Source organism: Gorilla gorilla, chromosome 20, assembly GCF_029281585.2.
Source record: "Gorilla gorilla gorilla isolate KB3781 chromosome 20, NHGRI_mGorGor1-v2.1_pri, whole genome shotgun sequence".
In the NCBI taxonomy this organism is placed as follows: Eukaryota; Metazoa; Chordata; class Mammalia; order Primates; family Hominidae; genus Gorilla; species Gorilla gorilla.
In genome coordinates, this window is record NC_073244.2 from 67,351,114 (window position 1) to 67,376,961 (window position 25,848).

Consider the following 25,848-nt stretch of genomic DNA (forward strand, 5'->3'; position numbering starts at 1 on the left):
GGGCGCGGAGGGAAAGAGTGGGGCTTGGCCAATGGGAGCGCCGTGAGCTTCGTAGCAACGGAGGAGTGGCGGTGGCTGTGGCCAATAGCAAGCCTCAGTGGCCTTGGCGGGGCTGGCCCGGAGAGCAGATGGGAGGTGCGGCGACAGTGTTTGACGAGAGCCGAAGGAGGCTGTGGGAGGTGTTGGCGGCGGCGGCGCGGGCGCCTGAGGAGGAGGAGGAGGAGAAGCGGGTGAGGGGCGGCGCGGGGCCCGATCTCTGAGCCCCTTCACGGCCCCAGCCCCGCGCCGCCTTGGCTCCCCAGTCGCCCCCTGCCCCGACTGCCCCCCACCCCGCCCGGCCCCTCCTCGTGTCCAGGCGCCCACGTCTCCCGGCCCCTCGCCGGGCCTCGGGCTCCGCGGCACTGCAGCCTCCTTCCTGTGCTTCCTCACCCGGGCCCTGACCCCCTTCTTACGTCCACGGCCCTCCCTGCATCCTCAGGGCCTCTCCCTGACCTCTTGTCACTCTCCAGGCCTCTCCCTGCACCCCCAGGCCTCCTCCTGCACCCCTCAGGGCCTTTCCCTGACCTCACCCTCCAGGCCTCTCCCTGCACCCCCGGGTCTCTCCCTGCACCCTCAGGGCCTCTCCCTGACCCCTCTCTCACCCCCGGGACCTCCCTGCACTCCCAGGGCCAATCCCCGACCTCCTCTCACCCTCCAGGCCTCCTTCTGGACCCTCTAGGTCTTTCTGTGCCCTAGAACCTCTCCCTGACCCCTCTGTCCCTCTCCTGACACTCCCTGGACCCTGAGGTCGGCCTCTGACCCTCCAGGTCCCTTGCCCTGGGCTCTCACCGCCTACCCAGGCGCCTCCCTGGGTCCCCAGGCCCTTTCCTAGGGTCTCGCTTTCCTGGATCCCCCAGGACCCCACCAAGCCCCGTCTGGTTCCCTGGGCCCCTGTCCGCCCTCTCAGGCCCTTCACTCACTGGACACCCAGGATCTTCTCCGCCATCCCTGGACCGCCCCCCGACCCAGGTCTCCCGTCTGGCTCCTCCCTGAGTCCCTAGGCCTTTCCCCGCTCTCTGTCCTCGCTGGCACCCCCATCCCTTCCTCACACCCCTCTGAGCGCCCCCAGGCCCGGCTGCAGCCTTCTCCCTCCCACAGCCCCCTGCCGTGCCCACCGCTGTGCGTTTCTGTCCTTGCCCCCAGCCCCCTCTCCAGCTTCCCCGCTGTCCCTGGCGCCCTCCTGCAGCGCCCCCTCTTTCTCTCCCGCAGCCTCGCAGTCTGTCCCCGACCCCTCCCCAGCCGTCTCTGCAGCTCCCGCTCCTTGCCCTGCCCCATCTCCTCCTCTCCCGGGCGCAGATGAGCCTCGAGCGCCCTGGTGCGGGGACGAGGCTGGCCCTCCGTCCGGGTTAGGGGTTTGGGTGGTTTTCTTCATCTCTCCGTTCTCTCCTGGCTCCGCTTTAAAAAAATGTTTTTGTAAATATTGACCTGTGCTGCCTCCCCGTAGTCTTCCTTTGCTCCCCTCCCCACCCCCGCTTTTGTCCTCTGAGCCCCCCTCCCCTGGAATCCTTGGAGAGGGAGCAGGTGCTGGGATCCCTCCCCTGCCCTCCCTCCCGTCACCCGCCTCCAGGCTGCCTGGGGCTTCACCCGGAGCCTCCTGACCACTCCGAAGGCTGCCGGGGAGGCAGGGGGCGGAGACCGAGGCTGGGTCGAGGTGGGGGTGGAGGGCGGGAGCTCGGGCTGGCGGGAAGCTTTGACTTTTCCTCCTTGAGGGCTAGAGGTGAAGCGGCTCCCCACGGTGCTAAGCCTTTAGGGTGATCCCGGCTGCCAGTCAGTCAGCCTTCTCTGGGCCCACAGAGATGTGTGTGTGTAGGGGGTCTCTGTGCACATGGGCAGGGGCATCTGCGTGTGTCAGTCTGAGTGTGCATGGGTGTGCATGGTGCCCGTGCGTGCGTGTGCATGTGGGGGTTGTGTGTTTAGGGGGGGTCTGTGTCTGCGCTGCGGAGCAAGAGCAAGAGCTAAGGCGATGGCTGACAGGGCTCTGGGCTTTCCCTACTCTCAGAAGTACTTGTTGCATTCCATCTTCGCCAGCGGCCTGGTGAAGTCAGCACTGCTTTTCTCCCCATTTTGCAGATGAGATCGTGGGGCTCACCAGCGTCCCCCATGGCTTCTGAGTAGCGTGGGAGTGGAGTCAGCACCAAGCCAGGCTCCCGGCGCCTGCCTTGCTCTCACCTGCTCCTGCTCTCTGCCAGGGACAGCATGGTCCGCAGGGCACCATGGGGCCCGACAGAGTGACAGCACGAGAACTGTGCGAGAACGACGACCTGGCCACCAGCCTCGTCCTGGACCCCTACCTCGGTTTCCGCACCCATAAGATGAACGTCAGGTGAGGTGGCCTGGGGGCGAGGGTGGGCCCGAGGGGTCAGGACCCCTCCCCTTGCACCACTGCCGCCCCTCGGCCCTCTCCTCAGCCTGGTCCTCCCCTCAGCTCCAAGTGGGGGTTGGGGCCGGGGCCCGGGAAGGCCCTGGGACCCAGGCATGCCCTCTCCCCCAGCCCTGTGCCCCCCCTGCGGCGACAGCAGCACCTGCGCTCAGCGCTGGAAACTTTCCTGAGGCAGCGGGACCTGGAGGCTGCATACCGGGCCCTGACGCTGGGAGGCTGGACGGCCCGCTACTTCCAGAGCCGGGGCCCGCGGCAGGAGGCTGCCCTCAAGACCCACGTGAGGGCACCCTCCCCTCCCCCGCCCTCACCACGTGTCCTCCCCGCTCACCGGGCCTGGTCCCGCCTGGCAGACGCTCTAGAGTCCCTCAGCGCAGCCCCTGGGGCCCCCTGACTTCCTAGCCCTTGGGACCATCTGAGGCCAGGCTCAGAGAATCCTAGGAGAGGAGAGTTGGGGGGGCCCTCTGAGATGTAGCCCAACCTCTTCATTTGACGGATGAGGAAACTGAGGCCCCGAGAGGGAACATGAGGCCCCCAAGACCACACAGTGAGTCAGTGGCATGGCAGGCCTAGAGTCCTGGAGAGAGAGGGCCAAAGATACCCCTGCCCCGCCTCCTCACCCCCACCCTCACCCTCACCAGGTCTATCGCTACCTCCGTGCCTTCCTGCCGGAAAGTGGCTTTACCATCCTGCCCTGCACGCGCTACTCCATGGAGACCAACGGGGCCAAGATCGTGTCCACTCGTGCTTGGTAAGAGGGCAGGACTCCCTGCGGGTATCGTTGGAGGAGACAGAGCTCAAAGGGGACAAGAGAGACCCTCTGTCCATGGACTGGCCAACCGGGGAAAAGCGAGGGGCCTGGTCCTCCGGGCATCCTAGGAAGGTGGTGGGGCTAATCCTGGAAGACCTTTGTGGCTGCCGTGGTGCCGCTGGAGCAGGAGACCCCGGATGTGACCCCAGGGTTCCTGGGGCTTCCAGGAAAGAACTAGGCTTCTGCTCAGGGCCGCGCTGTCCTTACCTCCTTGTGACCTGAGCCCCCGCCACATGTTAAACACCCCTGAGTGCAGTGAGGAGCCCCTGCCTCTGCCGCTGCAGGATTCACAGTCTGGTGAGGAGGTGGGGGGCAGACAAGTCAACATGTAGTCACTGGTCCCAGCTGGTACATGCTGCAGGGGAGCTGTGAGGAATGAGCAAGTGCTCCCAGGGCGAGGCTCACACTGACAGGGGAAGCACCAGCCTGATGGTCTGGTGGGGCGAGTAGGGGGTAGTCCAGGCAGGAGGGAATTGGGGGCAGGAGGTGCTATGAGAGCGAGGGGAGAGAATGGGGGCTGTATCTGCTGTGTGTGTGCTGTCCTGAAGGCTTTCAGTAGAAGGGTCCTGTGGGGCTGTGGGCTGGAGCAGGGAAGCCCACCCAGGCGGGAGGGGAAGAGGGAGATCTGGAAGATGGATCGCCAGTAGCCAGCACCAGTGCACAGGAGTCCCTCCTTCCTGGGTGCCTCTGTGCCGGAGGCCCGAGTCCCCTGAGCACCTGCAGGAGGCCAGGCATCGCCCACAGCCCCGCCCCCTGGCCTCTTGGCAGGAAAAAGAATGAGAAGCTGGAGCTGCTGGTGGGCTGCATTGCAGAGCTGCGGGAGGCGGATGAGGGGCTGCTGAGGGCCGGTGAGAATGACTTCAGCATCATGTACTCAACCCGCAAGCGGAGTGCTCAGCTGTGGCTGGGCCCAGCCGCCTTCATCAACCATGGTGAGGGTCAGGCAGGTGGATGGGCAGGACGGGATAGAGCCAGGCGGGGCTGGAGGGGTGTAGTGGGAGGGTTCTGCGACTGAGCTGCTGAGCTCATCTACCTCTCTTCTCTCTCCTGCCCCGACTGGCTCCAGACTGCAAACCCAACTGCAAGGTAAGGCCTTGGGACTCGGGAGGAGAGGGCACTCAGGAAGAAAGGGTGCCTGTGGCCTGGGGAAAGGGTTTTTGGTCAGTAAAGAGCCAAACGCTGGCCGGGCGCGGTGGCTCATGCCTGTAATCCCAGCACTTTGGGAGGCTGAGGTGGGCAGATCACGAGGTCAGGAGATGGAGACCACGGTGAAACCCCATCTCTACTAAAAACACAAAAAATTAGTCGGGCGCGGTGGCGGGCGCCTGTAGTCTCAGCTACTTGGGAGGCTGAGGCAGAAGAATGATGTGAACCCGGGAGGCGGAGCTTGCAGTGAGCCGAGATCGCGCCACTGCTCTCCAGCCTGGGCCACAGAGCGAGACTCCATCTCAAAAAAAAAAAAGAGCCAAATGCTACCCCATGTCTCCATGGCTTCCCACGGGTCCTGGAAGGAGCAGAGTGGGTATTTGCTCACAAGGCTACCAGAAAGGAGGAAGGGGTTCCAGTTTGGCCAGCGTTGCCCGGCTGTTTGTGCAGTTGCGCTGGAACCCTGGTTGCCAGCTGCTGGCCATCTTTCTTCTCTGAAAACCGAGCTGGGAGCTGTGCCAATTTGGGCAGGGAGTGTGGCAGGGAGGCAGGGCCCTGTGGTGGGAGCCCCCGGCCTTGCAGGGAACAACGCAGGCAGCTGTGGTGGCAGGAGCAGGGAGGCCAGAGAGCCCCAGGGGCCAGGACTCAGGACGCTGTCCAGACATGCCCAGGAGAGGCCGCTGGTTGTCCTGTAGCCCGGAAGCAGAAGGAATCAGGAGGGTTGGCTCCAGGGCGGCATTGAGGGTGCACCCTCTGGAGCACAGACCTCGATGGGGCACCCCGGGAGGCATGACAAAGGGCTCCAGATTTTTGGCTCCAGAGTCAGAACTGAGTTGGGGTCCTGGCGATGCCACCCCTGGCCTTTGGTTTTTCATCTCAGATGGGGTTGGTGAGGATCTCTGGAACTCTGCAGGCTGGTCAAGTGTGCCGGAGGGTTTTGAACAGCGAATGCGTGGCCCTGGTCTGACACCACACACAGACGCTGGGGGGGATGGAAACAAAAGGCGGCATTCGGAGAGGCTCTGCAGGGCGAGTGTGCGCCAGACACCTTGAGCACACGAGAGGGCGGCCAGCTCTCCAGCGATCTAGAACCATCTGGCTTCACAGAAGCCATGCTGGGCACCGACGGAGGAGTAGAATTTCCCTAGGTGTTAAAGGAAATCAGGGGCAAAGGGGGGCGTCTAGCAGGACACAGCACACCAGAGGGCTGGGGGTGCCCAGCGACGGCTTTGATCGGGCAGCAAGGCCTTGGGGTCCGGGCCAGGGAGCCATGGAAGCTCCCCCCAGGGTGTATAATGGGAAGCTTGGTTTTTAGGTCACCCTGGAGGCCCATGTGCAGGAGGCTTGGCAGGAAGGGGAGAGGCTGTAGGCAGGGTGGCCACAAAGAGGTGATGAGGGGCTGACTCCAGTAGGGGTCTCAGGGAGGCGAGGAGGATGAGGATACGGGAGGTGGCACACAGAAGGCAGTGGCCGGTTGGTCTGGGGGCCGTCAGGCAGACAGGTGGCGAGGACTGCTCCCAGGCAAATGTCAGGCTTGAGTGGATGGGTAGATGGGCAGTTGGGTGGACAGTGGTCATGCCCCCTCCTAGACGGGGAACAGGGAGGAAGGCGCAGCTGTGTGGGGCTTAGGAGGAGCCTGTGGAGCAGCTCCTGGGTGAATGATCCCAAAGGCAGGGCCAGAGCACACACGGATTGGGCTGTGGAGTGAGGCAGGCCTCAGAGAAGCGGGGGCGGCCCACGGCAGGCAGAGCTCGGACCTCAGCTGCCAAGGCACAGTCTGGTGGGGGGCAGGCAGCTCAGGAGGGGATGGGCTTGGGTGTGGCAGAGGAGGTGGGGCTTGGCACGGGGCCACAGAGGCTGGAGGGAGTGGTCACCACTGCTGGCACTGCACGCTGCCAGAAGGTCAGGTTAGATCATCGTCCTGCAGGGAGGGGTGGAAACCAGCCAGTGGGTGGATTGTCCAGGGGCTACAGGCAAAAGACAGGCCCTCGGCAAGGCAGCCACCTCGGAATGCCACTTTTAGGGGCTCAGCTGTTGCCCCATTCCAGGAGAGGACGCTCCGGGCCAGGGTGCCCGGCCAGGTGTGGGGAATGGGTGAGCCCTCCCCTGTGCCCTGGGCCAGGGCGCTGAGTGGGCTTGGCCCTCAGTTTGTGCCTGCAGACGGGAACGCAGCCTGTGTGAAGGTGCTCCGGGACATTGAGCCTGGGGACGAGGTGACATGCTTCTACGGCGAGGGCTTCTTCGGCGAGAAGAATGAGCACTGTGAATGCCACACCTGTGAGAGGTGGGACCGGGCGAGAGGCGGGTGGGTTCCGGGCGTCTGGGCTTCTTGAGCCCAGAAACGCACCCTCGGGACCCATCCCTGAGTGTGTCCAACCCCAGCCTCTCATCTCCCTTCCACGCGGCCTCATCTCCCCTTCACCCGGTCTCCCAGGAAAGGTGAAGGAGCTTTCCGAACCAGGCCTAGGGAGCCCGCGTTGCCACCACGGCCCCTGGACAAGTACCAGCTGCGTGAGACCAAGCGGCGGCTGCAGCAAGGCCTGGACAGCGGCAGCCGACAGGGCCTGCTGGGCCCTCGGGCCTGCGTGCACCCATCCCCGCTGCGCCGGGACCCATTCTGTGGTGAGCACCCCTCCCTGCCATCCCGGCAGCCCCTCCCCCGTCTGCTCCTGGTCATCTGTCTCCTTTCTTCTGAGCTCTCTGCCTAGCCTGGAACCCTCCCTCCCACCCTCAGTCGCTGGCAGGCCTCGCTGTTGAGCAGTTCTGCCGCATCATTCCTCTGGGGAGCGCAGGGCAGGGCTGCCTCCTTGTCCAGAGGAGGACCGGCCCAGCTTGCACTGACTTCACCTCTCCTTTGTTCCTCCTCTCCCTGCCACCTGGGCCTTCATAGCCGCCTGCCAGCCCCTGCGCCTGCCAGCCTGCAGCGCCCGCCCAGACACCTCACCCCTCTGGCTCCAGTGGCTGCCTCAGCCCCAGCTGCGAGTGCGGCCCCGGAAGCGCCGACGCCCCCGGCCCCGGAGGGCCCCAGTGCTCTCCACCCACCACGCTGCCCGCGTCTCCCTGCACCGATGGGGAGGCTGTGGCCCCCACTGCCACCTGCGAGGAGAGGCCCTGGTGGCCCTGGGCCAGCCCCCCCACGCCCGCTGGGCCCCCCAGCAGGACTGGCACTGGGCCCGGCGCTATGGGCTGCCTTACGTGGTGCGTGTGGACCTTCGTCGCCTGGCCCCAGCCCCACCAGCCACCCCAGCCCCTGCTGGGACCCCAGGCCCCATCCTGATCCCGAAGCAGGCCCTCGCCTTCGCCCCCTTCTCCCCACCCAAGCGCCTACGGCTGGTGGTCAGCCACGGCTCCATCGACCTGGATGTCGGAGGTGAAGAGCTGTGACAGGCCGGACGGGGAGGCCCAGCAGGGAGAGAGAGTCTCTCTCCTAGCTGCTACCCAGGACCTCCAGAAGGAGCCCTTGGACCTCTGGGAGGGAGCTGACCCTTGACTCCAGCATAGCTCTGACCCTGGAATGGGGTTGGTTTGGACACCCCCAGGGATCTGAGCCCTGACCCTTTGTGACTGCTGACCCCTGAGCCATCCCCACTCCCACAGGGAGCCCCGGCCATTTGCTGCCCTCCCCACCCCTGCCCCAGCCTCAGGACTGCAGGAGCCATCCGCCCCCCTCAGCCCCTTCCTCCCCAGGGAGCAAAGCCATAAGGGGCAGGGGCCACCCCACGGCATCTCCCCAGAAGTACAGGCCTCAGGAGGAGGTGGAACTGATGTAGGGGGTGGCACTCCCCAGAGACTGCCCTCACGAGGGGACTGGGTTCGCTCTCAGCTCTGCAGCTGTCTGCGGTGGGGGGAAGGTTGGGGGGTGTCTGGAGGCATGTTCCCCTCACCACCCCCCGTGGGTCTCAGGGAGGCCGGGTGTGACCTCATCTTTCTCATGGTGCTATCCTGGTGCTGTTGGGGTGGGGAGCTCCCTCCCCTCCCCTACACCAGAAAGGGGTATGTTGGGGGATTGGAAGCACTTGAACTTTTTATTTTATTAAAACCTTGTTATAAGCAGCACCCTTGGCGGTTTTTTGTTTTGGCTTATGTTTTGAAGGGATGTGAGGAGGGTGAGACCCTCAGCTGTGCTGGTGAGAGGGGGAGGAGGCAACCCAGGCCTTTGGCCCTGAGAGCTGTGGGGAGAGGGATTTGGGAGCGTGATGGACTAGGGGACTGAGGCTGGAGCCCCATCCCCACTCAGGCTGCGCTTGTAAAAATGCCTTCAGACCCATACTCTCCTAGGAGCGGGTCCTCCCATTTTCCAGGCGAGGTCAACATCGTTTAGCAAGCAGAGTGACTTGCCAAGGCCACGTGGGGACTTGAGGGCCCTTCTCCCTTCTCGCGCTTCTCAATGAGATGCCCCTCCCACGTCTCACTCCAAACGGAGAGAGACTGCTGGGGGCCTGGCTGAGTGAGGGTGTGGGGGCTGCCCAGGACACCAGAGCCGGGCCTAGGGGAGGCGGCGCTGACAGGACCTTCCTCAGCTGTGGCATCTTGGGCTTTGCCGTGTGTGAGACCAGGGTGATGAATCTTGTTTCTTCAGGTCCGCTCCAGGATCTGGATTTTGCCACGGCGTCTTAGCTCTGCCTGCTGTCTCGTTTTGCAAAAGGAAATAACAGCGGCTGACCGTGAGCAATCCCTGATCTCAGGTACCTCCAGCTTCTCCCAGACACTTTTCTCACTGGGCCACCGCGCCCAGGGCAGCTTGGCAGCTACAGGTCACCTGCTGGCTCCAGGCCCCCCACGTGCGCCTCCGCATCTGCCAGCCTTGAACAAGCCTACTGTGGAGGTGGACGAGGCCAGGCTGCAGGTATCAGGAAGCGCTCCTTGGCCCTGGTGGAGAGGGAGCAACAGGGGAGCAGTGGCCACAGCGAGACCCATATGAGCACCTCAGCGGTGGCCCTGGGAGGCGGGGACAAGGGGGCAGTTGAGAACAGGTCAAACCTTGTTTACTTTAAAACTCATTAGATACGTTGGATAATATGGCCTGTTCTATTTCTTTTGCAGGGAGAAAATTCCTCTTATAATGCAAATCCTGCTAAGCCCTGTTTGTTTTCTTTCTCATGTTAAAAATAAGGACGGAGAGAGCTCCAGGCCATCAAACGGCAGAGAGATGGCTCCAGTGCTAGTCCCCAAGGATTTGTCTCTGAGTGAACTGAAGCCATGCTGTTCGTTTCTTTCCTTTTTTTTTTTTTTTTTTTTTTTTTGAGACAGGGTCTCGCTCTGTGGCCCAGGCTGGAATGCAGTGGCGCCATCTCGGCTCACTGCAACCTCCACCTCCTGGATTGAAGCAATTCTCCTGCCTCAGCCTCCCGAGTAGCTGGGACCATAGGCACACGCCACCCCGTCAAACTAATTTTAAAATCTTTTTGTAGCAATTGTGTCTCACTGTGTTGCTAAGGCTAGTCTCGAACTCCTGAGCTCAAGCGATCCTCCTGCTTCCGCCTCCCAAAGTGCTAGGATGACAGGTGTGAGCCACCGCACCCGGCCTTTTGTTTCTGAAATTCAGGTGCTGTTGCCACAGCTCTTAGACAAAGAGGGCAGCGGAGCAGGGAGTCTCAGCTGAGGACTCATGGGTGGACACTGGAATTTCCAGGAACCTTCTGAAGTCTTTTAAATGTTGAGAGTATATATTTACATGCACGTTTTTTATAGAGAGTTCAGAGCGTTCATCACATTCTCACAAGTTTCTGTATCCGCCTCTCCTCCGCCCCCACCCCACCCCCAACAAAAAGGGCTAAAAACTAGTGGTGAGCCGGGTGCAGTGGCTCATGCCTGTAATCCCAGCACTTTGGGTGGCCGAGGTGGGCAGATTGCCTGAGGTCAGGAGTTTGAGACCAGCCTGACCAACACAGAGAAACCCCGTCTCTACTAAAAATACAAAATCAGCTGGGTGTGGTGGCGCATGCCTGTAATCCCAGCTACTCAGGAGGCTGAGGCGGGAGAATCACTTGAACCCGGGAGGCAGAGGTTGCAGTGAGCTGAGATCGCACCATTGTACTCCAGCCTGGGTGACAAGAGTGAAACTCTGTCTCAAAAAAATAAATAAATAAAAATAAAAATGGTGAGGGCGTTAGAAACTGGCGATCGGGGTTTCCTGGCCTCCGCACTGCTGCCATGCTGAGCTGGTGTTTCTAGGCAGGGCCTGTCCCATGCATTGCAGGATGTTGAGCGGCTTCCCTGGTCTCCACCCACTCGATGCCAGGAGCATGCCTCTGCCCCAACCAAAAATGTCTCCAGACCTTGCCTGATGTCCCCATTGGGGCCAAAGTCAGCTTCTGGCTTGAGCTGGGCAGCACCGGGTGGTGGGGGAGGGGAGATGCCAGGCCCATAGTGACCATTCCCTGTCCTTGTCACAGCATGGAGGGTCAGGACAGCCTTAGGGACGTGGGAGCTCTCAGTCATCTCGCCCATACAGACAGGAGCTGGCTGGGGAGGGCAGGTGTGTCTGCTTGGCGTCCCTCAGCTGCAGGGGACCCTGGCTTCCACGAAGTTGGAGGCGTTCATGCTGGCACTTCCCAGCTGGCAGGACCTGGGGGACATCCTGGTGGAGCAGGGGCCTGGGGTCATGAGTTCACCAAGGTAGCTCAAGGACAGGAAGAAACGGTGGTGGTGGAGGGTCCTCTGGTCGAAGCCTGGGCCTGAGAACCCCATCATACACGTGGAGACCAGAGCAAGGGCAACAAGGAACTCGAAGGCTGGTGGCTGTAGGTGAAGGTGGAAAGAAGTTTAGTGAAACAGGAAATACAACCAGCGCTGACCTGGGTGTGTGGCACTAGAACTGCTCTCAGCCTTTGGCAGGCAGGCAGGGCCCTGGCCAAGGACTCCCCACCCTGACCCCGTGTCTCCCTGTGGGGGCACTCTGGCCCTTTATGCTGCAAGCTAGTAACCAGATGCCTCCAAGAGCTCCAGGACTGGTTTATGGGGTCATCCCTGGGCTGTCTGTCCGGTCAATCAGTCTCACTGTCCAGCACAATATGGGGCACCAGAACTGGGCCGACATGCTGATTCGAGTGACTCAGATTGTCTCTATGGCTAGAGACCCCACACACTGTGAAGCGCGGGGCCAGACACTGTTCTAACTGCTTTATATGTTTTCACATCGCCGTCCTCCCCATAACCCTAGGAAGTGAGGTGTCATTATTATGTCATTGTTACCATATTTCAGATGAAAAGGCCACAGCGTGGAGGGGCTAGGGAACTTGTCCCAGGCCACGTGGTTAGTAGCTTCAGGGCCTAGATTGAACTCATTCTCAGAACCATTCGGGCTCTGCCACCTTCAGGATGGGAAAGGGGGAAACCCAGAGAGAGGAGGCGAAGCTGCGGCCCCTAGGAGCCAGGGGACAGTGAGCAGGGGAGGCAGCGCAGGTGGCCTTCAGGATCCGTGGTCTGGAGGCCGGGAGGACGGAGCAGGTTCTGAGGGAAGAACCGCAGAGGGAGGGGAAAGTGGATGATGGAAGGATTGAAGAGATGGGGCTGGAGGAGGAGAAAGAAGAGGAAAAGGAATAGAGAAAGAAGGCGGGAGGAGGAGGTTGAGCGAACAAGGATGCAGGTGTTCTGGGTGGGGGTGGGAATAAGTAGAGTGGCCTTGGTTTTCTCTGACCTGGGAGGTTGCTGAGACTGTGAGGCTGGCATTAGGGGTCTCAGGAGGCGGCTACTGGACACCAGGGAAAGCCAGCCGGAGCACCTGGAGGAGGTGTTCGGAGTTTGCACAGGTGATGGTCCACCAGGCTGGAGGCCAGGCCGGGCACGTCTGCCCCTGCCCCTGGCTCAGGCATCAGTGGGGCAGTGGCAGCTGCAGAGGGGGTCGGGAGTGTGAGAATGTGCTGAGATGAGGTCTGGAAGCAGTGAAGATAGGACGATGGGAGGAGGAGGAAGGAGGAAGGCTGGCCAACAGGGCAAAAATGGGTTCTAGACACGGCTCTGGGGAGGTCAGGAGGCTGTTGTGGCTGCACAGGTGTGGCACCCTGTACTTGGGATGTTACCTGGGTGACCTCACCAACTTAGCTCCATTCTGTGACTCAGAGCGGGGTCCTGCCCCCGTGGTTCTGCCAGCGCCTCTGTGCATTCGTCAAGGCTCTGGGGACGTTGCATGAACAGGAAGCCCTCCTGTAGCTGAGTCCACACCCTGTGCCCTCACCCCATTCTTGGGTTGTGGTCAGAGACGGAGCCAGGAGGCCAAGATCTCAGAGGTGGCGTCATCCTGGGGGATGGCTCGTCTAGGGTGTGTCCTGGGCAGCATGGAGGGCAGGTGATGGACAGGTCATCATGGGGCAGGGAGCAGGATGGAGTCAGCCCCCTGAGCTCACCCAGCCCCACCTCCTCTGATAATGGGGCCCTGAGCCATCTTGTTTTGCCTTGGGGAACCTCGGGCTCACACAGGTCAAGAAGCTTGTCTAGGGTCACCCTGCAAGTTGTCATGATTAGTTGTAGTCACCTTTGAACCCTGGGGTTGAACAGGGCCTCATAGGACCGCTTCAGTCAGAGGATGGGGATTCCCCCTCCTAGGAGCCCCTCTGGGAGGCTGATAGCTCAGGGAGTACCCGTTGGGAAAACCAACACCCCAGGCTGACTGGTCTCACGGCTCCCTCAGCAGGACCAGGCTGGAACCCTAGGGCTTTGTCAAGCGGCACTCCTTGGCCTGGGGCAAGACTTCAAAGGGCGTCTGGAACCAGAATGCGGTTCCGTGTTACTGCCGGGATGGGGAAGGAGTAAAGAATGATTCCGAGGGAGCTCTGAGCGTCCTCTGGGTGCTGGCAGTCTGGCGGGGGTCACGGGAGAAATTGTGGCGATGTGTGTGGTGGGAGAGACTGACAGCGGCCTCTGCGGGGTGGGGGTGCGGGGTGAGCCTGATGCATTGGAGAACCGAGCAGGCTGCTACGCCTGGCGTGGGTGCGGGTGCCGAAAGGGTGGACACCAGGGGATTCTGTTGGGAATAAGCTGGCTCACATGATGGGGATCTCGATGTTCTGGGAGGGAAAATGAACCAGGTGGGAGCGGGGTCGTGATGGAGAGTGGTAGAGAGCCCAGAGAGTGGGGGAGGAAGGGATGGAGTCAGCGCTGGGTGGTACAAAGACCCCTCAGGACCCGAGATGGGATGGATCAGGGGTGGGATGGGGAAGGAGCCTGGGGAGATGGTCCAGGCAGGAGGGGAGTGGGGGAAGGACTGAGGTGAGAGGTAGGTGTGGTGATCGAGAGGCAGGAGCACCTTGGAGCCATCTGGGTGGGACAGTGTTGAGAACTGGGGACCCTGGGCTGGCTCGTAGCTGTCAACGCGAGGCATCTACCTGCTGGAATGGAGAGGGAGAAGGGGGATGGGAGGCATTCGGCTTCCTGTCTTAGGGCCTTGACTGCCTGCTGCTACCTGATGGAGCAGCAGTCCCCCACCTGCCCCTTATGGGAAAAAGCAGCGTTAGCCCGGACACAGGCACACGGAGGATCCCCACCACCACCATGACGCATCGCTGGCTGGGCATTAAGAAGAAACATCAGCAACAGCATACCATTATTCGTGGCTTAGACACTGGGAGGTAGGGGTGGATAACTGAGACCCGGGGCTCCGCGAGACAAAAAGATGCAGGGTCACTGCATCTTCAGAGGAAGCCGCGCTCGGGCAGTCAGATTTTGCCGGCGAAAGTCCCGTTCTTGATCTGCTCGTTCCAGCTCTCCACCTGGGAAGCAGAAAGGCAGGGAGCGGGACGCCGGCTCAGCCTCGGCCGAGCCCTGCGCACGCCTGGCCCGGCGTCCCCTCTGCCGACTCACCCAGCTGATGGGGCACAGCGAATGGTACACGCGGAAATAGTACTCGCAGGGCTGCGTGCTCTTCCCGCGGCGGGTCCTGGTCTTGAGGCAGAGGTGGTAGTCTGTGGGGGGCGGGGTCACGCTGCAAGCCACGCCCACTCCAGGACAGGACCCGCCCCTCCACTGCTCGGTCCCTCCCAGTTCTCCGCTGCTTCGCCCCGCCTCCCTCTCCCCTGGAGGCCTCCGTCCCGCCCCTCCCAGCCAGGCCCCGACCCCTACCTCCCTCACACTGCTCCTCCTACCCAGACCCTGCCCCTACCTACCTGGCCCCGCACCTTCACGACTCGGCCCCGCACCTTCCAGATCAGGCCTCGCCCCTACCAACCTCGCCCCGCCCCTCCAGGCTCAGCCCCGCCTTTTCTCGACCAGGCCCCGCCCCCACCAACCCAGACCCGCCCTGCCTCCCACCCTAACGGTCTCCGCGGGACTTAGGGTGGAAGTGCCCCTCCCTGCCTTCCCTTGTCACACCCTGCTCTTCCCATAACCTGGCTGAGCAGGTCTCACCCAGGAAGTTCTGGTAGCAGTTACGGATCTGGTTCTGGTTGGGGAAGCGCGGGTCGAAGGGCGGCGTCGACCATTTCCCCTTGGGGGGCTCCTGGGCTTCCACATCCAACATCCACGAAGGAGGCAACTCCTGCGAGACGGGACGGGACGGGACGGAGACTCCGTGGGGCCGAGGGGGCGCCCTCGCTCCGACCCGTCCCCCCATCCTGACCCCCGCCCCTGAACCCCACCCGTCGTGCCCTCACCAGCCTGACACTGGCGGCCACTGGATCTGCTGTGGGATGATCCCGGGGTGCCGCTCGCTTCTGAGTCCGCGGGGTGCGGTCCCACCCGGGTCAGGAGAAACGCACCCCGCGGCCGGATTGGCTAGGACGCCCGAGCCCCAGCCAATGGGAGCCGTCGTGCACCGCGGGGCTGGTAGGGGCGCCCCCACCCCACCCCTTCCTCCCCCGACGCCCCCTCGGGGGCCTGCGCGTGACACAGGCACCGAGGTACGACTCGCTGAGTCTCAGGCTCAAGCTTTAATCTCTGCGAAGTTGGGCGGCTCCACGGGCTCGCCCCCGCCCCCCCGCCCCCCAATATATAAAGGCATATCCATAGTTCTGGTATCTACCAGACGGGGCAAATCCCCCCCAAGCGGCTTTCAACATTCCGCTTCCTACAGTCGGTGCGCACAGAACCCTGGGGGCCTGTGGGGTTAAGAGGAAAGAGCAGCGGTGGGGTCCGGGCTCCTGGGAACCCCCCCGCCCCCCCGTCCTCCCCCCCCCCCCCCGTTACCCGCCCTCCTCCCTCGTCCCCCTCCCCCCGCCCCCAGGTCTAAGGCAGATCTCCAGGGTCTTAAAGGGTACCTGGCAGCGCTGGGCTCCTCTGGACAGTTTCCCACTGGGGTTAAGCCCCCGCATCCGGCCACTCGGAGTGCTGGGAGTGCTGCAGGCTGCAGGGAGAAAGCAAGCCAGAGAGAGCTTTGGGGGACAGGGTAGGGAGAGAGGGGTACCCAGGGCTTTAAGAGCTGCAGATGCTTGGCTTAGGAGAGCGTCCCCCAGGGCTGGTCTTGCTGTGTGTTTGGCTCACTGTTGTATCTGCCTGGGGCAGAGCCTGGCAGTAGTAAATGCACAATAAATCCGAGGCGGAATCAATGAGTCTTGGCTCTAGGGGCAGACAAGTAACTGGAATCTGGGCAGTTGGTTTCACCTCTAGATCCCTGCTAAGCTTCTCTCCCTCCTGCCTGGTTAATATCAGGCCTGACTCAGGATTGTTCACACTGACAGCCAAATGTACGAATTAAGAATCCCGGCCAGGTGCGGTGGCTCATGCCTGTAATCCTAGCATTTTGTGGGGCAGAGGCGGGAGGATTGCTTGAGTCCAGGAGTCTGAGACTAGCCTGGACAACATGGTGAAACCCCATCTCTACAAAAAATACCAAAATTAGCCAGGCATGTTGGTGCGTGCCTGTGGTTCCAGCTACTGAGGAGGCTGAGGCAGGAGAATCACCTGAGCCTGGGTAGCTTGAGGCTGCAGTGAGCTGTGATGGCATCACTGCACTTCAGTCTGGGCAACATGTGAGACCTCTTTTCTACAAAAAAATCAAAAACTTGGCTGGGCTTTTGGAGGCTGAGGCAGGAGGATCACTTGAGCCCAGGAAGATAAAGGCTGCCATGAGCCATGATCACACCACTGCACTCTAGCCTGGCAATAGAGCTCACCCCTGTAATCCCAGCACTTTGGGAGGCCGGATGGATCACCTGAGGTCAGGAGTTTGAGACTAGCCTGGCCAACATGGCGAAACCCCATCTCTAAAAAAAAAAAAAGAAAAGAAACAGGGTGTCACTCTATTGCCCAGGCTGCAGTGCAGTGGCATGATGGTGGGTGCAGTGGCAGCCTCGACTTCCCAGCTCAACCAATCCTCACACTTCAGCCTCCAGAGTAGCTGGGACCACAGGCACATGGCACCATGCCTAGTTAACTTTTTTTTTTTTTTTTTGAGACGGAGTCTCGCTCTGTTGCCCAGGCTGGAGTGCAGTGGCACAATCTCAGCTCACTGCAACCCGTCGCCATGCCCGGCTAATTTTTGTATATTTAGTAGAGATGGGGTTTCACCATCTTGGCCAGGCTGGTCTTGAAATCCTGACCTCGTGATCCACCCTCCTCGGCCTCCCAAAGTGCTGGGATTACAGGCGTGAACCACCAACTTTTTTTGTTTTCATATTTTGTAGAGATGAGGTCTCACTCTTTTGCCCAAACGTGTTACCATTTTTTAACGTACCCCTTAAAGTGGCGTTTGGCACATTCACAATGTCATGCAACCACCTCTACCTAGTTCCAGGGCATTTGTATCACCCACGAAGAAACCTCCAACCTGGCTGGGCACGGTGGCTCACGTCTGTAATCCCAACACTTTTGGGAGGCGGAGGTGGGCAGATCACCTGAGGTCAGGAGTTCGAGACCAGCCTGGCCAACCTAGTGAAACTCCATCTCCACTAAAAATACAAAAATCAGCCGGGCGTGGTGGTGCGCACCTATAATCCCAGCTACTCGGCTCCTCAAGAGGCTGACAGGAGAATTGCTTGAACCCAGGAGGCAGAGGTTGCAGTGAGCTGAGATCGCGCCACTGCACTCTAGCCTGGGCGACAGAGCAAGACTGTCAGAAAAGAGAAGAGGAGGGGAGGGGAGGGGACCTCCAACCCGTGAGTAGTCACTCCCGCTTCCTCCACACTAGACCCCTGGCCTCCAACGATTCACTTTCTGTCTCTACGGGTCAGCCTGTTATGGACATTTCATGGAAATGGGGTCTTTGTGGCCTTTTCTGTCCTCCAGGTGCCCACTCTTGCCCCCCTACATCCTCCATGCCCCAGCCAGAGGCAGCCTCTTCACACATAAATCCGTCTCCATCATTCTTCTGCTCCAAACCCTCCAGCTCGCTCAGAGTCAAAGCCAAAGTCCCTAAAATTGTCTGCAAAGTCCTCCATGATGGGCGCCCCCCTGCTGCACCTCTGACCGCATTTCCCACCCCGGGATCCCCGTGGTCCAGCACATTACAAACACTCCTGCCTCAGGGACTGCAGTGGCTGTTCCTTCCGCTGGGATGCTTTCCCCCAAGATGTCCTCATGGCTTCCTCCGTCCTCTCCTCCAGGTCTTGACACAAACAACCCCAGCTCAGTGAGGGCTCCCTGGAGCACCTGGGCTGTGGTAGGGGCTGTCCTGTGCACTGTAGGTTGCTGAGCAGCATCCCTGGTCTCTACCCGCTAGAAGCCAGGAGCACATCCCCCCACCACCAGCCCCATGGTCGGACACTGTATCCCCACTGCCTAGAACAATGCCTGGTACAGAGTCGGCACTCACTATATATCAGAGTGAAAGGGGGCCAGGCATGGTGGCTCACGCCTGTAATCCCAACACTTTGGGAGGCCGAGGCAGGTGGATCACTTGAGGTCAGGAGTTCAAGACCAGCCTGACCAACATGGTGACACGCCATCTCTACTAAAAATACAAAAATTAGCTGGGCATGGTGGCGCACGCCTGTAATCCCAGCTACTCAGGATGCTGAGGCAGGAGAATCGCTTGAACCCAGGAGGCGGAGGTTGCAGTGAGCCAAGATCATACCACTGCACTCCAGCCTGGGTGACAGAGTGAGACCCTGTCAAAAAAAAAAAAAAAGTGAAAGGAAGGAGTGATCACCTCTGTCTCATAAAGAGCAGAGCTCACAGTAAATAATAGCTGCTAACCCCTGCTACCTGGGCAGAAGGTTCAAGACGCCCGATTCCTCCTGTGTCTCCTCTGCCTTGGTGCCCGTGTTCCTCACAGTTTCAACTTCTAAGAGCATGGGCAAAAGAATTTCTGAAGACGACCCCACAGTGGCCAGGGGGTGCTGGGCTGGCATCCTCACGGGCTCCTGCGACACCCTCTTGGGCTGCTGGGACGCCCTGGCTGTGGCCTCCATCTTTGAGATGAGGGTCTCCGAGAGGGGCGATGGCCGTAAGTCCTCCCACGGTGAGGCGGTCAGGGGGATAGGCGCCTGGGAGATTCCTTCCCTCTTCAGACTGGCAGAGGTGGGCTTGGAGCGAAAGGGCACCTTGGGTGGCCCCTCGGGGTCCCAGGGTGGCTCCTTCATCTCGCCCCATGGCCGCTTGCCCTCCTTCACCCAGGTGTGCGACTCTGGCTGCTCTCTGACCACCACTGGCTTCCCCTCCAGTGAGGACAGCTGGCCGGGGCGGGAGGGCATGGAAGCCATCATTGACGTGGCCGACACCTGCGGAGTCGCCAAGAGCCAGGAGGGAAGTGAGACCAAAGCGGGTTTCGAGCGCTGCTCTTTGGAGTTGGCCGTGATCATGAGCTTGGCGAGGGTGAGCGCTTCCACAGAGAAGGGCCTGCTGTGCTCCTGGGAGGGGCCCTCGACAGCCAGCTCCTTCGCCTTGACCCGTCTCTTCCGCTGCTCCAACTCCTTGGATCTCACGCCAGGCGGGTCCGGGGACCTCTCTTCAAGCTTCGCCCAGTGGGCCCGGTCCTCCGACTTCCCCTGGCCCCTGAAGGCCTCCAGGCTCACCTCCTCGGTTTGGCTAATCAGGATGTCCTTGGACTCCTTCTTGGTCACGGTGAAGGGCGACTCCGGGGACTTGGCCTGAGTCGTCATCTCCACTACGTCTGTCTCCTGGGTGCGCACCGTCACCGCCGGCTCCGGTTTCCCTCCAGACTGGCTTCTCTCCAGCACGGCTCTTCCAGGAATTCCTGTTGGCAACACGTCAAAATTGCCAGGGAGCTTCCCCCGTGAGGCAGGGGGGCCCAGCGCCATCTGGTATTGGGTAGGTGAGGTTGGCAGAGCCTTCTGGGATGGGGCAGGGAGGAGCAGAGATTTCTTCTTTGGAGCAGTGGGGGACACAGCCTTCTGGGGAATGGTAGGTACAGATGGGGCCTTCTGAGATGGGGGTGGGGTCTTCTGGGGTGGGGCAGGTACAGCTGAGGCCTTTCGGGGAGAAGCTGACGCAGCTGAGGGCTTCCGGGATGAAGCAGGTATGGCTGGGGCCTTCTGGGATGGAGCAGGTACAGCTGGGGCCTTCCGGGGAGGAGCTGATGCAGCTGGGGCCTTCTGGGGAGGAGCCAATCCAGGCGGGGGTTTCCACGATGAAGCAGGTACAGCTGGGAGCTTCTGGGACTGGTCAACGAGGAATGGTGCCTTACAAGATGTGACAGGGCCAGATGGGGCCTTCTGGCAGGGTGGTGGCCCCGGCCCCTGGTGGGAGCCCATAGGCCCGGCCTTTTCCCTGCCCCTGGGGATGGAAGAGTAGGGTGTGGAGAGGCAGGCAGCCGGGGGATAGGGAGCCAGGCCGGAGGCAGCAGACGACAGAGTGCTGCCCTCAGAGTCCATGAGGTCTTCCGTGTCCTGATGCCACAGGCACGGGTCCAGGGAGCTGCAGGAGCCCAGAAAGAAGCCATCAGGGCGGTCAGCTGAGACACAGGGTGAAGGGCTCTCAACCACATGTCCCTGGCCTGTGGCCTCATCAGATGCAGATGTGCAGGCCTGTAGGTGAACAGAGGGGAGAGGATACATGGTCAGGATGCATGGAGACCCCAGACCCGGGAGGGCAGACCCCTGCTCCCTCCTCCCTCAGACTCAGGAGTCCAGGCCCCAGCTCCTCCTCCCTCAGACCCAGGAGTCCAGGCCCCCAGCCCCTCCTCCCTCAGACTCAGGAGTCCAGACCCCCAGCCCCTCCTCCCTCAGACTCAGGAGTCCAGGCCCCCAGCCCCTCCTCCCTCAGACCCAGGAGTCCAGGCCCCCAGCCCCTCCTCCCTCAGACTCAGGAGTCCAGGCCCCCAGCCCCTCCTCCCTCAGACTCAGGAGTCCAGGCCCCCAGCCCCTCCTCCCTCAGACTCAGGAGTCCAGGCCCCCAGCCCCTCCTCCCTCAGACTCAGGAGTCCAGGCCCCCAGCCCCTCCTCCCTCAGATCTAGGAGCCCAGGCCCCCCACCCCTCCTCCCTCAGACACAGAAGTCCAGGCCCCAGTTCCTCCTCCCTCAGACCCAGGAGTCCAGGCCCCGCACCCCTCCTCCCTCAGACCCAGGAGTCCAGGTCCCAGCCTCTCCTCCCTCAGACCCAGGAGTCCAGGCATCCAGCCCCTCCTCCCTCAGCTCTGGGGCCTGGGCCCTACCCCGGGTATAAGGCTGGCCTTTGGAGAGGACTGTGTCTGGTTGGCAGTGCTGGAAATGATGCTGAAGATGGTCCAGGTGGTGATGCTGGTCTTCTCTGGATGGGGGAGCCGTCTGAGCCCTTTGGGGCAGGAACCAGAGCCACACAGGGTGGCAGGGGGTGGGGTGGGTTGATCTTACCAGGCAAGCAGATTTGGGTGTGAGTTCTGTCGGGGCGGGGGTCTGAGTGGGACCTGCAGGAGCAATACCGTGGGACTTTGGTGGCATCTGGGCTGGGGTCTCCCACCTTCTCCCACCCACCCACCAGCAACAAGACCCCACGCCCACTTCTTTTCTGCAGGTTTCTTCCTGACGTCGGCATGCTCCAGCTGCGACCAGATGAGGGGCACAGAGTCGCCCACGGCCTGAGACTTGAAACTGCGCTTGAGCACCTGGAGTGGGTGAGGAAGGGATGGTTAGACGGGGCAGCCCCTCGGGCCCACACCGCCCTGCCGGCTCACCTTGGCCTTCCTCTGTCTCTGAGCGGCCACCGTCTTATGGGGAAAGTTGTGCTCAGCAACCCTGACTGGGAAGAGAGGAGACATCCTGGGTCAGGGACCCCAGGGGAGGGCACGAGGACCTACCCCAGGAGCTTGTGGAGGGCCCCACCAAGGAAGGGGGAAGAGCCAAAGGGTGCAGCTCTGTCCCTGCGAGGGGGAGAACCCAGAGGTCCTGATGAACAGCAGGGCCTGCTCACCTGCATGTCTGCTGATGGGCTGGTCCTGCAGAGATAGAGAGAGGCAGGAGGGGCCCGGGCTTCCACATCTCCATAACCTACCCAGCCAGAGGCCTAGGCCTCCTCCTGCTCCCAGGACCTGACGATCCAGCTCCTCCTGCCTCAGACCCAGGAGTCCAGGCCCCCAGCCCCTCCTCCCTCAGACCCAGGAGTCCAGGGCCCCAGCCTCTCCTCCCTTGACTCAGGGGTCCAGGCCTCAGTTCCTCCTCCCTCAGACCCAGGAGTCCCCCAGCCCCTCCTCCCTCAGACCCAGGAGTTCAGACTGCCAGCCCTCCGCCCTCAGACCCAGGAGTCCAGGGCCCCTAGCTCCTTCTCCCTCAGACCCAGGAGTCCAGACCCCCCCAGACCCGCCTCCCTCAGACCCAGGAGTTCAGACTGCCAGCCCTCTGCCCTCAGACCCAGGAGTCCAGGGCCCCTAGCTCCTTCTCCCTCAGACCCAGGAGTCTCCCAGCCCCTCCTCCCTCAGACCCAGGAGTTCAGACTGCCGGCCCTCCACCCTCAGACCCAGGAGTCCAGGGCCCCTAGCTCCTTCTCCCTCAGACCCAGGAGTCCAGACCCCCCAGACCCTCCTCCTTCAGACCCAGGAGTCCATGCCCCCAGCCCCTCCTCCCCTGACTCAGGAGTCCAGGACCCCAGGCCCTTCTTCCCTCGACTCAGGGGTCCAGGCCCCCAGCTCCTCCTCCCTCAGACCCAGGAGTCCAGGCCCCCAGCTCATCCTCCCTCGACTCAGGGGTCCAGGCCCCCAGCCCCTCCTCCCTCCACTCAGGGGTCCAGGCCCCCAGCCCCTCCTCCCTCCACTCAGGGGTCCAGGCCCCCGGCCCCTCCTCCCTCCACTCAGGGGTCCAGGCCCCCGGCCTAGACTTTGGGCTCTTGGTCCCAGTCCCCTCTGGATCTGGCCGGAGGGCTCCTGGGGCCTGCCATGCCCTGGTCTGTGGAGCTGGGATCCCACCTGCAGGTGCCAGGTGGAGGCAGGCGCTTCGGCCAGCGGCATATCCAGGGGGGCCGTGCGCGTGGTCCTGGGGGTCCAGGTGGGAGCCGGCTCCTGAAGCAGGTTGATGAGGCGGACCCAGCAGTGGAACAGGAAGCCCACCTCGTTGTCGGGGGCGTCCAGGGCCAGGTAGTACTGGCGGCCCGAGACCAGGCGTAGCTTCAGGCGCCAGGCAGAGAGGTCATGGACGCAGAGGTGGACGAGGTCCAGGGGGATCATCCTGGGAGAGGGAGAGGGGAGCGTCTAGAGCAGGAGGGGTGGAGGGGGCGGCCGAGGGGTTGGGGGATGCGGCACCTGGTCAGCACGAGGCCCGAGCAGTCCCTGTCCTCGGCGGGCTGGCCGATCAGCAAGATGTCAGGCAACACCAGGCCTGGCAGGGAGGCGGCCACGCCCATGGCCAGCCGGTTGGTTCTGTGATTCACGAACACCCGGCCCCCTTGATGGGTCACCTGGGGCAGCCAGGGAGAGGGGGCTGGGACCACTCCTTCCTCCAGCAGCCACAGCCTGAGCCTCCCTCCTGATCGTCCCCCACACAGGGACTGCTAAATCCCATTCCCTCTCAAGATCCCCCAGCACGGGGGGCCTTGCTTCCCCTCTGTTCCTCTCAGCCCCGGGGCACTGGGAACTGGAGACCTGAACAAAGTTACTCTCGAACATGGGCAGCGGACGGAGGGGCAGGTACTCGCCCTTCTGGAGGGTCTTTTGCAGCTCCCCCAGAACGGGGACCCACTTCGGGGTGCCCTGGAGCGGCTCAAGGCACCTCCTGTTTTGAAGCCAGATCATGGTGGCTGTGGTGGATGGGTACTGGTTTAGGGACCCAGAACCCAGGCGTGCAGGCCTCCCAGCCCTGGCCCACCAGCCTTGACCCCTGGGGCTTCACAGGTGCCTGGAGCTCAGCGTTACAGAGCATGGAGATGCCCCGGGCTGGGAGACTCGGGCCTCCGCCATGGCCCTGCCAGGGTGGACAGCAGGGGTCTGGGGGAGGAGCCTCTGGTGGAGGGGCTTTGTGACCTCATCGGACACACAGGGGCCTCTTCCAGGAACTCTCCGGGGACTGTGGGCTCCCTTCTCCTCCAGGGATACAGCCTGGAGTTTTTTTTTTGTTTGTTTGTTTTTTGTTTTTTGAGATGGAATTTCACTCTTGTTGCCCAGGCAGTGAGCTAAGATTGCCGCACTGCACTCCAGCCTAGGCAACAGAGCGAGACTCCATCTCAAAAACAAACAAACAGCCCTGTGCAGTGCGGGGCCCCAGGCAAGGCTCAGACCCTGCCTCCACGGAGGCACGATCACCCAGACAGCTCTGTGGAGGCAGGGTCTGAGCCTCGCCTGGGGCCCCGCACTGCACAGGGCTGTTTGTGGCGTGATCTCGGCTCACCGCAACCCCCGTCTCCTGGGTTCGAGCGATTCTCCTGCCTCAGCCTTCCGAGTAGCTGGATTGTATTTTTAGTAGAGACAGGGTTTCCCCATGTTGGTCAGGCTGGCCTTGAACTCCTGAGCTCAAGTGATCCACCCGCCTCAGCCTCCCAAAGTGCTGGGATTACAGGCGTGAGCCATCGCGCCCGGCCAGCCTGGAGTCTTGAGGGCTATGATGGGTGAATCAAAACTCCGGGCCCAGGATGGGCACCTCCAACCCCAGACTCAAACTAGTGACAACACGGGGCCCCTGGAAGTCTGTCTGGGTTATTGTAAAGGGAAAAGTAACTAAAGCATTTGAATTATCGTCCCTACTCTGCCATTGACCCTTCTCTAGGCCCTGGGTAAGACCCAAATCCTTACTGAACCTGTTTCTCCATATCTCATGTGTGTGCATGTGGCAAGGATTCCTGAACACCGACTTGCAAAGAGAGCTTTGGGAAAGAGCCAGACACGGTGCAGAATCCCACTTCCACCTCTCCCTAGCTGTGTGACTTTGTGCAACAGAGTCCCCACTCCTTGTCTGAGACTCAGTTTCCCTCGCCTGTAAAACAGGGTGTATTCAAGAGTCCAGGAGGATTGTGTAAGTACAAAGCCCACACTTAGTGCACAGCCCTGAGAGGCTCAATCTGCGGTCAACTTTGTCCCCTCCTGAGGGCTTATTTTTGGAGGGGAGGAGGCTGATATTCTGTTATTCTAAAAATAGTGTTTATTATTTTTTAAATGTGTCATGCAAAATACACAGTCATGGCAGAAATTCTGTAAAATACAGACAATCATACACATTAAAAGTCACCCACAATCCTACCTCTCTCCTTTGACCTGGAGACAGTCATTGTCAACATTTTGGCGTATTTCCCTTTAGGATTTTTGTTTTAATCCATATATAGAAAGAAAAACACAAAATTGGGATCACAGCATGCAGTGGTTTTGTAGCCTGCTGTTTCACGTCAGGACATCATTCTTTCTTTTTTGAGACAGGGTTTTGCCATGTCTCCCAGGCTGGTCTCAAACTCTTGGACTTCAGTGATCCACTCGCTTCGTCCCTCCCAAAGTGCCAGGATTACAGGCGTGAGCCACCATGCCTGGCCAATGTCAGGATATCTTTCTATATCCCAAGCAAGCCTCTCTCCTTAGCCTCCCTGAATGACAGTCCCTGCTCTGGGCGGCTGGGCGGCGTTCCATCCACAGATGCACCATGTTGCTTAACCCTCACTGTTGGATATCTAGATTGTTCCCAGTTTGCTATGGTGAACACAGCCATAATGAACCATCTTGACCTTGCAGCTTTGTCCCATACGGGTACTGTTGATCACAGGGTGACTTGTGGAACCTTCCATTAAATATTTATTGAAGACCTATGGGTCAGGTGTGGTGGCTCACACCTGTAATCCCAGCACTTTGGAAGGCTGAGGCAGGAGGATCACCTGAGGTCAGGAGTTCGAAACCAGCCTGGCCAACATGGTGAAACCCTGTCTCTACTAAAAATACAAAAGAAATAAATAATTAGCTGGGCATGGTGGTGCACACCTGTGATCCCAGCTAATCGGGAGGCTGAGGCAGGAGAATTGCTTGAGCCCGGGAGGTGGAGGTTGCAGTGAGCTTAGATTGCCCCACTGCACTCCAGCCTGGGCAACAGAGCGAGACTCCATCTCAAAAAACAAACAAACGGCCCTATGCAGTGCGGGGCCTCAGGCAAGGCTCAGACCCTGCCTCCACAGAGCTGTCTGGGTGACCGACCCATCTCCCAGTCGCTGCCCCGCCCACTCGGGACCTCCACCTGAATGGAGGTCTCCCCTCCACCTGCCCTGCCCCAGTTAC

The 25,848-nt window shown here is 61.1% G+C and overlaps 3 protein-coding genes across 8 annotated transcripts; 1 reads left to right on the forward strand and 2 right to left on the reverse strand.

Moving 5' to 3' along the window:
• Positions 1 to 8,429, forward strand: KMT5C (lysine methyltransferase 5C). 2 transcript variants are annotated; one of them, XM_019016558.4, is made up of 9 exons: positions 1 to 230; positions 2,229 to 2,362; positions 2,531 to 2,696; positions 3,058 to 3,167; positions 3,996 to 4,159; positions 4,294 to 4,313; positions 6,521 to 6,657; positions 6,808 to 6,995; positions 7,264 to 8,429. In XM_019016558.4, exons 1-9 carry the CDS (start codon positions 129 to 131, stop codon positions 7,755 to 7,757), a joined length of 1,515 nt encoding a protein of 504 aa, XP_018872103.3. In that variant the 5' UTR covers positions 1 to 128; the 3' UTR covers positions 7,758 to 8,429. The 2 variants fall into 2 exon arrangements, with proteins under 2 accessions (XP_018872103.3, XP_004061516.3); XM_004061468.5 differs by having other exon boundaries at positions 119 to 230; positions 2,110 to 2,362.
• Positions 8,430 to 8,493: 64 nt separating this feature from the next.
• On the reverse strand, positions 8,494 to 15,059 carry COX6B2 (cytochrome c oxidase subunit 6B2). 2 transcript variants are annotated; one of them, XM_055370594.2, is made up of 6 exons: positions 14,960 to 15,059; positions 14,715 to 14,844; positions 14,172 to 14,272; positions 13,913 to 14,080; positions 13,618 to 13,699; positions 8,494 to 11,114 (listed from the first exon to the last, which is right to left on the reverse strand). In XM_055370594.2, the coding sequence occupies exons 2-4, from the start codon at positions 14,824 to 14,826 to the stop codon at positions 14,027 to 14,029; spliced, it is 267 nt and encodes an 88-aa protein (XP_055226569.1). In that variant the 5' UTR covers positions 14,827 to 14,844; positions 14,960 to 15,059; the 3' UTR covers positions 8,494 to 11,114; positions 13,618 to 13,699; positions 13,913 to 14,026. The 2 variants fall into 2 exon arrangements, with proteins under 2 accessions (XP_055226569.1, XP_055226567.1); XM_055370592.2 differs by lacking the exon at positions 13,618 to 13,699 and having other exon boundaries at positions 10,828 to 11,114; positions 14,172 to 14,252.
• Positions 15,060 to 15,279: 220 nt separating this feature from the next.
• On the reverse strand, positions 15,280 to 23,554 carry GARIN5B (golgi associated RAB2 interactor family member 5B). 4 transcript variants are annotated; one of them, XM_031007515.3, is made up of 11 exons: positions 23,248 to 23,554; positions 22,909 to 23,063; positions 22,576 to 22,834; positions 21,588 to 21,612; positions 21,352 to 21,416; positions 21,179 to 21,282; positions 21,032 to 21,084; positions 20,854 to 20,948; positions 18,447 to 20,227; positions 15,563 to 15,648; positions 15,280 to 15,403 (listed from the first exon to the last, which is right to left on the reverse strand). In XM_031007515.3, exons 1-10 carry the CDS (start codon positions 23,395 to 23,397, stop codon positions 15,603 to 15,605), a joined length of 2,733 nt encoding a protein of 910 aa, XP_030863375.2. In that variant the 5' UTR covers positions 23,398 to 23,554; the 3' UTR covers positions 15,280 to 15,403; positions 15,563 to 15,602. The 4 variants fall into 4 exon arrangements, with proteins under 4 accessions (XP_030863375.2, XP_055226575.1, XP_055226574.1 ...); XM_055370600.2 differs by having other exon boundaries at positions 15,289 to 15,403; positions 20,872 to 20,948; XM_055370599.2 differs by lacking the exons at positions 15,280 to 15,403; positions 15,563 to 15,648 and adding an exon at positions 17,537 to 17,847 and having other exon boundaries at positions 20,872 to 20,948.
• Positions 23,555 to 25,848: the final 2,294 nt, after the last annotated feature.